General features: G+C 41.7%; 1 protein-coding gene across 1 annotated transcript in view; it reads left to right on the top strand.

The window, feature by feature from the left end:
* Positions 1–11,478, top strand: part of GUCY2C (guanylate cyclase 2C) — a 109,030-nt gene that overhangs the window by 91,383 nt on the left and 6,169 nt on the right. The window contains exons 21-24 of the mRNA XM_013007499.2: positions 379–537; positions 5,321–5,513; positions 7,776–7,950; positions 9,748–9,846. Of these exons, the coding sequence (XP_012862953.1) occupies positions 379–537; positions 5,321–5,513; positions 7,776–7,950; positions 9,748–9,846 (626 nt within the window). The remainder of the gene's footprint in view (positions 1–378; positions 538–5,320; positions 5,514–7,775; positions 7,951–9,747; positions 9,847–11,478) is intronic.

Genomic DNA, 11,478 nt, shown 5'->3' with positions numbered 1-11,478 from the left:
AAAAAAAAAAATGAGCAACACTGCATAACCTTCTGAGCTATCCTCTCTTCCTTGAATTTTAAGTGGCCCTGTACATCTTTGTACTGTTTACATTCATCCACCGATCAGACAGACATGTTTAAACACCTCCCCCCACCCTAGAATAAGCCCATGCATACATAAACTGGAACCTCGGTGGCAATGCTTGACTTACCTTAGTGTCCATCTAGATAACTGTACACATATTCTTTTGTTGTTATCACAGTTGTTGCAAAATTGTTTTGTTGGCCATTTTTTAAGTTTTAAATTAACTGTTCATCGTATTTTCCCCCTTGTTTTGGTGGACGTTTATGTTTTCTTCATAGTGTGTAAGAGCTCCTTATCTATTACTATCTACAGCCTATTTCATGACCAAAAAAATGAGAGTTATATGGACACCTTGATCCGGCGTCTGCAGCTATATTCTCGAAACCTGGAACATCTGGTAGAGGAAAGGACACAGCTCTACAAGGCCGAGAGGGACAGAGCCGACAGACTGAACTTTATGTTGCTTCCAAGGTAAGACAAGTCATCCTGTAGATGTGGTCTCCCAGGATTCCACAGCCATTATGCCTCATAGCCGCAGCTGAAAGCTTTACACATCTGTTTAGCCTTATTTTTATTCATATCTCTGTAGGGCTGCAGGCTTAAGACCTCTTTTCAAACGGTCATAGCAGAAGGAGCAAGGAGTTTAGAGTTTGACCCATCTGGGTCTGAACACGCCTCTATCACTTTGACTGAACTATCCCCTTAGGCACAGAGCACTGGTGGTACAGTGGTTCTAACCCACCCAGCACCCCTTAGGAAAAAGACCTGACAGATCTGCTCCCATAAAAATCAGAGCCTACAGAATGATGTAGGGGAGTTCTGCTCTATCATCTGATAGGTCTACTTTGTCACATGGGGTTTTGAGTCAAAATTCTCTGAGTGGTACCTAACAATAGCATGACCTTAGGCAAGTCACTGTCTGTCTCTACAATCTGAACCTGAAAATGAAGTATTCCTTAGGAAAGTTGGAGATATAACACAGTCACTAAGTTAATTTCCATGCTTTAGTCCTTTACTTCAAGTAGAAAAGGAGCTTTAACAAGTAGAAGTCTTTAGTGGAGGCAACGGGGAACACACATTTAAGATGTCTCATTGTGGGGGCATCTTGACCCGACCTCTATTTTGTGAAGCAATTCTACAGTGTGCCAAATAAGAAAGGTGGTAAAGTTTACAGCCTTGCTTTAACATTTTGTAAGTGTTGATACTCAAGTAATAACAGAAATGTTAAGATATGCAAAGAATGAAAACATGAAGCATGAGGAATTAGGGTCAGGCCAAGGAGCCCACCGCTGTACACATAGAAGTCATGCTCGCTCTTTTCATTAAACTACAAGAAACTATGTTATTGGATGTAAGTCCATCACTGGGTTAAATCCTGTAATCCGAGGGCAGTGAATCCTGACTTAAAATCATGGTACCACCACTGATTTGTCCAATTTTTGGCCAAGATACAGAACAACAGAACCATATGGGGTAAGAAAATGCAGAATGTGAGGTGGAATCATGATATCTATTCGGTCTCCAAAATACTCTGTGTTATTACACTGGGCTGCCAAGAACCACCACCCAGAATGCCCCTGTGAGCTCATGGCTCTATACCAGTGACTGTTTGTAAAAGGTCACACATTTGACTACTGCACCAAATGGCTCACATCCATGCTCTGGAGGGCGTCTTGTGGTTTTCACTTCTTGTGGTTAACTAACGTTTGTCTTCCAGGAAAGTGCCAGAGATCTGTCTTTCCCTACAGGCAGCGCACCTCCAAGTCTTCCCCATCCCCTTGAATGCCCCAGGTCTGGGTCTGGTGGCACTGTGGTGCAATGAAAGACAGGAGGTGGCTATTGCTAGTATGGCTCGTTCGTTTGTGACTATGGGACCTCGTGAAAGTCACTTACTCTTTAAAAACACTCACTGCCATCGAGTGGATTCCATCTCATTGTGACCCTACAGGACAGATTAGAACTGCCCCTGTGGGTTTCCAAGACTATTTTTTTTTCTTTTACTCATTTTATTGGGGGGGTTATACAATTCTTATCACAATCCATCCATCCATCCATTGTGTCAAGTACATTTGTACATTTGTGGCTATCATCATTTTCAAAACATTTTCTTTCTACTTGAGCCCTTTGTAATCAGCTTCTCATTTTTCCCCTCACTCCCCAACCCTCACTCCCTCATGAACCCTTGATGATTTATAAATTATTTTGTCATGTCTTACACTGACCAATATCTCCCTTCACCCACTTTTCTGTTGTCCATCCCCCTGGGAAGGGGTTATATGTAGATCATTGGGATCACTTTCCCCTTTCTCCCCCCCACCTTCCCCTTCCCCTCCTGGTATGGCTACTCTGAATATTGTACCTGAGGGATTTATCTGTCCTGAATTTCCTGTGTTTCCAGCTCTTATCTGTACCTGTGTACATGCTCTGGCCTAGCCAGATGTGTAAGGTAGAATTGGGGTCACAATAGTGGCAGTGGCGGGGAGCATTAAAGAACTAGAGAAAAGTTTTATGTTTCAACGGTGCTATACTGCACCCTGACTAGCTTGTCTCCTCCCTGTCACCATTTTGTAAGGAGATGTTCAATTGTCTACAGATGGACTTTGGGTCTCCATTCCGCACTCCCTCTCATTCACAATGATATGATTTTTTTTGTTCTGGGTCTTCTGATGCCTAATACCTGATCCTATCAATACTTCATGATCACACAGGCTGGTGTGCTTCTTCCATGTGGGCTCTGTTGCTTCTCAGCTAGATGCCCACTTGTTTATCTTCAAGCCTTTAAGACCCCAGATGCTGTATCTTGTGATAACCAGACACCATCAGCTTTCTTCACCACATTTGCTTATGCACCCATTTTGTCTTCAACAATCGTGTCAGAAAGGTGAGCAGCATGAAATGCCAAGTTATGAGAACAAAATATTCTTGCATTGAGGGAGTACTTGAGTAGAGGCCCAATGTAAATCTGCTACCTTAATACAAAACCTATAAATATATGTACATAGATCTATTTCCCTATTGTCATATATAAATATATTTATATATGGATATGTATTAAGACCTCTGTAAATGGCCTTTGCCTCCTAGTTCTTTCCTCTATTTCCTTTTACTTTCCTATTGTCCCACTATCATGTTCAGTCTTCATTTGGGTTTCAGTAATTCCTCTCGGTTACATTGACCTTGATCAACCCCTACCAGGCCTCCTACACCCTCTTCACCATGGATTTTAGATCACTTGTTCCCATGTCCCTAGGTTTGTTAACACCCACTTCCTTTCCCTCGCCTCCCCCTCTCCCACATTCCCCTGGAAACATTGGCCCCACTGTTTTCTCCTCTGGATTGTTCATCCCACCTATCTTATCTAGATAGACCTGCAGAGATAATAATATGCACAAAAAACAAGACAGAGCAAAACAAAGCAACAAAAGAAAACAAAGCAACATCATCAACAACAAAATGACATATAAAAGAAAAGTCTGTAAATAGCTCAAGGTCTGTTTGTTGACCTTTAGGAGTGATTTCGGGTCAAGTCTGATGGGGTGCCATGATCTGGCCCCACGGTCTATTTTTGGTATTCCTTGGGGACTTCATTGCTCTGCTCCCCTTGCTGTTCTGTTGCACACCCTTAGTGTTTCACCTTGGTGTGGTGGGGTCAGATTGGGCACAATTCCCATACTGTGTCTCCAGTGTTGTCCCCCTTGACACTATGGGTCAGTGAGGGACATCATGTCTCGTGGTGGGGTTGCTCCTATGGTCCTCTCTGTGCCTTGGCTGCTCTGAGCAGGGATGCCATTCTCAAGACTTGATGGGCCAGGATGTGCTCCACTCTCTCACTCTCTCTCCTTTCATTTGCTCCTGTGTGCTCTGATCAGATGTGTCCCTTTCTCTGAGCTGTTGCTTCAGTGCTGTTTTCTGAAATTAATTCTTATAGGGAGAGGGGGACCCAGACAAAATTTTTACAGGAACACAAAGTCTCATCTTTCTCCAGTGGAGTAGTTGGTTGGATTTAAACTGCTGACCTTGTGGTTAGCAGTCCAATTCATGCAACCTAGTATGTCAATAGGGCTGCCTTTAGGACTCAGCCGTCTCCTCTGTAAAAATGAGAGATTTCTATGAAACCTTTGAGTTATCGGGCCCTGATTCCAATAGTTTTACCTTCAGACAAGGGCAGGTGGGCACAACCAGCCTCATCATGTCAGCTCTCATCCACTTTTCTCAATGAACTGGAAACTTGGCACATAACTGGAATACACGGCCCCTGTTGGATTTCTCGCTTACTTCTGGGTCTGATAAGTGAATTGTGTATCATTTCAATTCATAATATATAGTGTAAAATATATATACATACTCACATAATTCAAACATAATGCATAATCCTTATGCACATATAAGAAGCCCTGGTGCTATAGTGGTTAAAGCTCTTTTCTGCTAACTAAAAGGTCAGAAGTTCAACCCACCAACCCTCAGTAGGAGAAATAAGAGGCATCTGCTTCCATAAAGATTTACAGGCTTAGAAACCCTATAGGGAAGTTCTACTTTATTCTATGGTGTCACTAGGAGTCAGAATAGATTAAGTGGCAGATAGATTTGGTTTTAGAATATATATGTATATATGTACACACACTTGCATACGTTTTACCAGTTTTAGCTTGTTTCTTTCTTTTTTAAATTTAATTTATTTAGCTTTAAATTTAATTTATTTTAATTATTAGCTTGTTTCTTTTCTATAGTGATTGATTTCCCTTTTAAAGGAACCAATGCTGGTTTAGAATATATCAAAATTAACGTTTAAATGCATTGTGCCTTCACAATTAGGGAAAACATTGACTCTGATAAGAAAGCCATGTGAAACCATAATGACCCACCCTCCTCAGATCTCAAATGTAGGTATATCTGTATCTAAGATGTATACCGAGAATCTAATTCTCAGCAGAGTAGTCAAAAGTGAGCAAGTATGCATATGCATTAGGGTTATATATACATTATTGTTACATGTATTTGTGTAGTTAGATTAGTTATCAAATTCTAAGTTAATGCTGAAATTCTAATACCCCTCTATGTTAAAATACATGCATTATATGTCTGAGTGTGTAATGTGCTCTTGTAAATGTTATATGCAAACCTACCTTTGCTTCCTAGCCACCCAATTCACTGGAGATCCCAAATTCTCTAACTCCTGGTGGACAAGTACTGTTGTCGATTTATGCAAGGGAAACTATTGCAGAAGTTGAAGGTGCTCTTTTCCTTCCTCCCACAGGCCAGTAGTGAAGTCGCTAAAGGAGAAAGGCATTGTGGAGCCCGAGCTGTATGAGGAAGTCACGATCTATTTCAGTGACATTGTAGGATTTACTACAATCTGCAAATACAGCACCCCCATGGAAGTGGTGGACATGCTCAATGACATCTATAAGAGCTTTGACCACATCCTTGATCATCACGATGTCTACAAGGTAAACGCTTCCCCTCTCAGAGTCGTACAGCTCAAGATCATCCTAGCTGGACTTGACTCTTCCTATTATTCCTCAAGCTTACTCTCTCTAATTTAAGATTTAAAGAATTGGTGGTGGAATCCAAGCTAAAAATAAAAAGAAGTGGAAAACTAAGAGGGCTCAGAAGTCAAATGAGGTAACTTTGAAAAAGCAGTAGGCCAGAGACAACACGAAGATCAGACATATTCTCAAATCCATCTCTAAAAAACTAACCATGCTTAATCCGATTAAAAATAAAGCAGAGAACTAGAGTCCTGGTGGCATAGTGGTTTGTGCATTGGGCTGCTAATCACAAGGTCATCAGTTCAAAACTACCACCCATTCTGGATGGGAGAAAAGGGAGATTTTCTGCCCTTGTAAAGAGTTACAGCCTCAGAAACCCACAGGGGCAGTTCTACTCTGTTCTATTGGGTGGCTGTAAGCCAGAATCAACTCCAGGGCAATGAGTTTTTTTCTAGTAAGGGGTGGGGGGGAGTGAAACAGGGAAGACACTAGACTTAGAATAAGTAGAACAAGAACCAGTTCATCTATTATTGTTTTTGTTGATGTCAGAAAATTAAACAACAGCATTCAAGGGAGTGATGCAGAACAGGGAGAGTATTCTATAATATTCAGAAAGAGATCTATTATGTGAATTTGGTGGTAACCAGTTATGAGTTTATGATGTATGATTCAGAAAAGTAAAGGAGAATTGAGTTCTTGGATTTACATATTGGAAAACAGCAGTATTTATGTAAAAGGTAACTTCACAATTAGAGATCTGCATCCAATTCCCAATTTTGTATGATCTCACAAAATACATTTAACCTCACCAAGTCTAAGTTTACTGATTTGTAAAATAGGATGATGATACAGCTTAATTAAATGACTATTGCAAAGATTATTGAAATAAATTATATGCCCCAAATATTATAATTCTTTTTAAAATGTAAGTGTTGCTCATATAATTGCTCATGTAATAGCATTAATAAGAGCCCTCAGAGAAGACTTCCCTTTCAGGATCTTTCTTAGGCCAATGCTCCTCCTTAGTATTAATATTAATATATAGGCCATATTAATTACAGTTCCTGTTAAACAGAAAATTATTATACATTTTAGAGAAAGCTGGCAAAAAGAAATTAACCAACAGATATAAAACTGTACATATGATTATGTAAATAAAAATGCACCCATTTCTCATTTGGTGACATGGTTGGGATCCTGGTCTGTTTGTAAAATCTGTGTTCTGCAAGAGTTGCAACTGTAGCCCCCTCTTCAGCACCAGTCTCTCAGATTATTACCACCCATCAGGCACCTCGGGCATATCCTGGGATGACTCGGCCCCCTTTTCCCACCATGCCTTCCTCACCCAGTGAAGTCTATGGGGATTGGTGATGAGGTGGTGGTTGGATGCTGCCTGTCACCTACTGCCCACCCTGAGTAGAGTCCTTAGGTGTCCTCTATCCCAGCCCCTCAGTCCCACACAGTCCCCTTCTCTTTATATCTCCTTCCAACTTCCTCCACAAACCCCCCTGCCACCTCTAGCCCACACCTGGACTTTCCCTGCCTGCTCATGATGTCATCTACTACCACCCCACACACTCTGACATCACCGACTACTGGGAGAAGGCAGCCCACAGCAGTCAAATGCCAGGCCTACTCATCATTGTGACCTCTGGCTTATCACTCGGAGTCACCTGTTCAGGGCTCCCCAGGACCCACCTGAGTCCCAAGGTGGGACCTGAGCCATCAGAGACACAAGCTGAGAATTTTCTTTTTCAATGATAAGAGATAATTAAGATAGTCAATATGTGAGGAAGGGTATGATGTGAAAAATGATGAATGCTAACAATGACTCCTCCGAAACTTAAAGCTGTTCTTAGGAATTTAATAAAGCAATGAAAAATCCATTAGAAAATGTCAAAAATAATTGCATAAGTTGCATAAAACTGCTTAGAATGTTTAAGCATTAACATAATTGCCACTGTATCCGGACAATTTATATTGATACACTTAAGTGGTTAAAGCTTCTTATAACTGTTATATTACCTGTTTATCTAGACTGAAAATTGTTACCTAATCAACATAGAACTCCTCTTGAATTGGCCACAGAAAAGGTGTGTAGGGCCATGCTCACATGGAGTTTCCCATAAACTTTAGTGTTTGATATGTAATTAACTGCTTCTATTTAATTTGCATGCCTTTAAGAGGGGTGGATCCACTGATGAGAAACTATTCCCATAGGTGGAGACCATTGGTGATGCCTATATGGTAGCCAGTGGTTTGCCAAAGAGAAATGGCAACCGACATGCGATAGACATTGCCAAGATGGCCTTGGATATCCTCAGCTTCATGGGGACCTTCCAGCTGGAGCATCTTCCTGGCCTTCCGATATGGATCCGCATTGGCGTGCACTCTGGTATGGAACTGAGCATCTTAGTGAGTGGCAACCATATGTACCTCTGAATACCAACCAGATTAGTAAGGATAATGGGTCTTCAAATATCATCAGTCTTCACATGAGGTTTACTTTTGAAATCTGAAACACATAGGATCCTAATATATATCTTAACAGATTTCACTTCCATCCATAGAGAGTTCTAGGAAGTAGCAAAGTAGCGTGTAAGAGTCTCTTAGTTGTTCACCTTTGACTCCTGGAATGAGCAACACCACCAGTTTCTAAAACCGGAAGCTTTGGACTTCCTATGTAGTCACCATTTTGAATATTTCATTTGTTGCCTCTCCATTTGCATGACCTCTCTCCATCCCTTCTCATATCTTTTCCCAGTAATTGTTAGAGTTGCTTTCATGAATTTGCTTAGCTGCCAAAAGGAAAACAAGCTACAGCTGGTCAAACGACTATAATTAGAGGGTGTTTATGCTCTCCATCCTTTTCCTCTTCTGCTCGCCTTCCAATGACACAGAATATACTCAAGTCCCTTCAAAGACCATGAAAGCTGTCTACGCTTGAGAGCTTGTTTGGGGGTTCTAGCAGGGGAGCACAGGTCCTCCTTCTATCCGGGAAGGTGGTCCTCTTCAACTGAGTGTGCAGCTTTGGGAGTGGTGTGGGAGGAAGGGGTCACCCACCTAGCCAGCCAGATCAGCTGAATAAACCATCATGATCAATGGGGTCACATGTCAAAGCCAGATCACCCTCACATCCAGTTGTTCACTCTTGAGTTGAGAGGTTTGAGGAGATGATTTACGCATATCATGGAATAAATATAGTTATCAAGGAACACTAGACTGATTCTCTATAAGGTAAAAATTGTTGATATATTTTCCAAGATACTTAGCTTGGTAGTTAACTGCTATCCAGTTGACTCTGACTCACAATGATCCTGTAAGACCGAGTAACACTGCCTCTGTGGGTTTCCAAGTCTGTAACTCGTTCAGAGAGTAGAAAGCCTCATCTTTCTCCCGTGGAGCAGCTGTGGGTTTCAAACTTCTGATCTTGAAGTAATCCCAGCACATAACCCACTATGCCACCACGGGGCCTATTTTCCAAGACAAGTCATCATATAGCCATTTTTAGAATAATCCTAGGACTTCCTCCAAAATTCATTATTTCCCAAGAAAACGTCATTGGATAGTTGACATTGTTAGGCAGTTTTTCCTTGAGTTCAGTTAAATCACATTTCTAGACCCCTGGTTGCCATTGATCCTTCTCCTGCCCTCTAAGCTTCACAGTGGAGCCTTGGTTAAGCACTCTGGTATTAACTTCTGTGTGGGAGAAAGGGATGGTAGTCTGTTTCTAAAAAGATTACAGATTTAGAAACCCCATGGGGAAGTTCTACTTTGTCTGTTAGTATCATTCACTATGAGTCGGAATCGAGTCCGTGGCAACAGTTTGGTTTTTTTTGGTTTTTTTGGTTCAGCCTCGTGAAGATGATAGATTAGAGGACAGAAAGAGACCCATGGACAGAGGACTTTCTACCTCTGTGACCTAGATAGCTGGTCAACATGTCTTACCGTTCGGTGTAAAGATTCTGTTTGTGCTACGCATCATGCTCTCTGCAGCGTGCGTTGAATAATGAAGCTGCCAGCTTTGGGAAACTCCACTTAAAGCAAGCATCGCAGTGCCTCTTCCCCCATCCTCAGCACTCCTCTGTGGCAGTTCAGCACGGCGGCACTGAGAAGAGACGTGCCCCCCTCCGTGACCTCCACGCAGCAGGTTCAGTTGCCTCTGTTTCCTGAGTTCTGCCCTCTGTTTCAGGCCCCTGTGCAGCCGGAGTGGTGGGGATCAAGATGCCTCGTTACTGCCTCTTTGGAGACACCGTCAACACAGCCTCCAGGATGGAGTCCACAGGCCTTCGTAAGAATGGGGTTGTGTTTCTTAGAGGACAAAGACCTATCTTCCAGTAGGGGGGAATGTTAAGACAAAATGTATAATCAGAAGGTACAAAGAGCAGTGAAATGGAGGAGTCTTCCTGCTGGCAAAAAGGGAAATCGTGTGTCATTTCAGCACTTGGCTACATTTGCTTTTGTTGGTAACATTTATGGATTTTATTCATCCCGTGTAGCTCTCTTTTGAACTGTTACCATTATTCGTGGCTCATTTGCAGTGTATTCACGTGGGTCTTTCCAGAAAGAGTCATGAAATTTAGCACAAATGCATGCAAGTTTTTGAAAAATCAGTGGGGTAGATATGTATTATACACCCTGATCCAACGTCCTATTTACCTTTTATTTGGTTTTCCTAGGAATGGTTTAGCAAAAAAAAAAAAAAAGAAGTCTAGCTATTAGTTATATGCCAAGCCTGGCAAGGCAGGGGAAGCACGTGTTGCATAGAGTAAATGATCAATAACTATCATGACAACAAACATCATTGAAGAGAGGAAACCATTGGTAGATGTGGTTGGGGACTTATGAAAACACAAGAAGGAGCATGATACTTTGGCAACCAATGAGTTCATCGTTAGTCAAAGTCTACTTGCACTGGCTCCAATGACAGCAACTGATCATCTGGTCCTGGCTTGTGTAGGAAAAAAACTCATGATGGAAAGGAAAGAGCAAGTTTGGAGTCAGATAGACTTCGATCAAATCCTAACCAGAAAAACACTGGCTGTGTAAATTGGGGGAGAGATTATTAGATACTTCTAGGTAGAAGAAAGATGAACATATAAATTGAGGATGGAATAACAACCTTCCTGGGAGAGATTCTGGGCAGACTTGATGGGAGATAGGGAAGCCCTTAGCAATCCTCTGATGGCCATAGAAGGTGACTTTGTCGTCACTCTTACTACTGTTATTGTTTGTGCCACGGCTACTGGTACCCATAACAAGACAAGTGCTCTCCAGCAACACCTGGGAATTGGAATGCACTCATCACTTGCTTGTCAGAAGGGTAAGAGAATCCCTGAGAGTACGATTTGAGAAAATCCGGACTCTACAACTCTCTGCTGAATGCTTACTTTTAACTCAACACTCAGTTACTTACAAGGAACCTGCAAAGAGTTTGTGGGAAAGTTCCATCTTTTCATTCAAAATGTCCATGAACATTTGAAAACCCCTGTAGCATCAGAACTTTTACATGGAACTCAAAAAACATTATAAACTCCCAAGCTCACCATCCAAAACCAGGTCCCTGGGGCTACTCTTCTGAGCGAGAATGAGAATCTATAGAGCGCAGCCATTCTGTACCTGTGTCAGACCCTCTTTCTTTCTTTTCATATGTGGTAATATGTCTTATCTGACCGATTCGTTTTTTAAGTGTTCTTCCACTAAAGTCGAGAGAAAGACGAAGCTGTCTTTTTTTTTTTAATGATCATTTTATTAGGGGCTCATACAACTCATCACAATCTGTACATATGTCATCTGTGTCCAGCACTTTAGTACATATGTTGACTTCATCATTCTTACGACATCCACTTTCCACTTGAGCCCCTGGTGTCAGCTCATTTTCCCCTTCCCTCCCCCCTCCCCCTGATAATTTATAATTTATTAC

The sequence above is a fragment of the Echinops telfairi genome, unplaced genomic scaffold (assembly GCF_000313985.2).
Source record: "Echinops telfairi isolate 266 unplaced genomic scaffold, ASM31398v2 ScPeMD7_21;HRSCAF=78, whole genome shotgun sequence".
In the NCBI taxonomy this organism is placed as follows: Eukaryota; Metazoa; Chordata; class Mammalia; order Afrosoricida; family Tenrecidae; genus Echinops; species Echinops telfairi.
The sequence above is the reverse complement of the archived record's forward strand: the minus strand, read 5'-3'. Positions and strand labels throughout refer to the sequence as shown.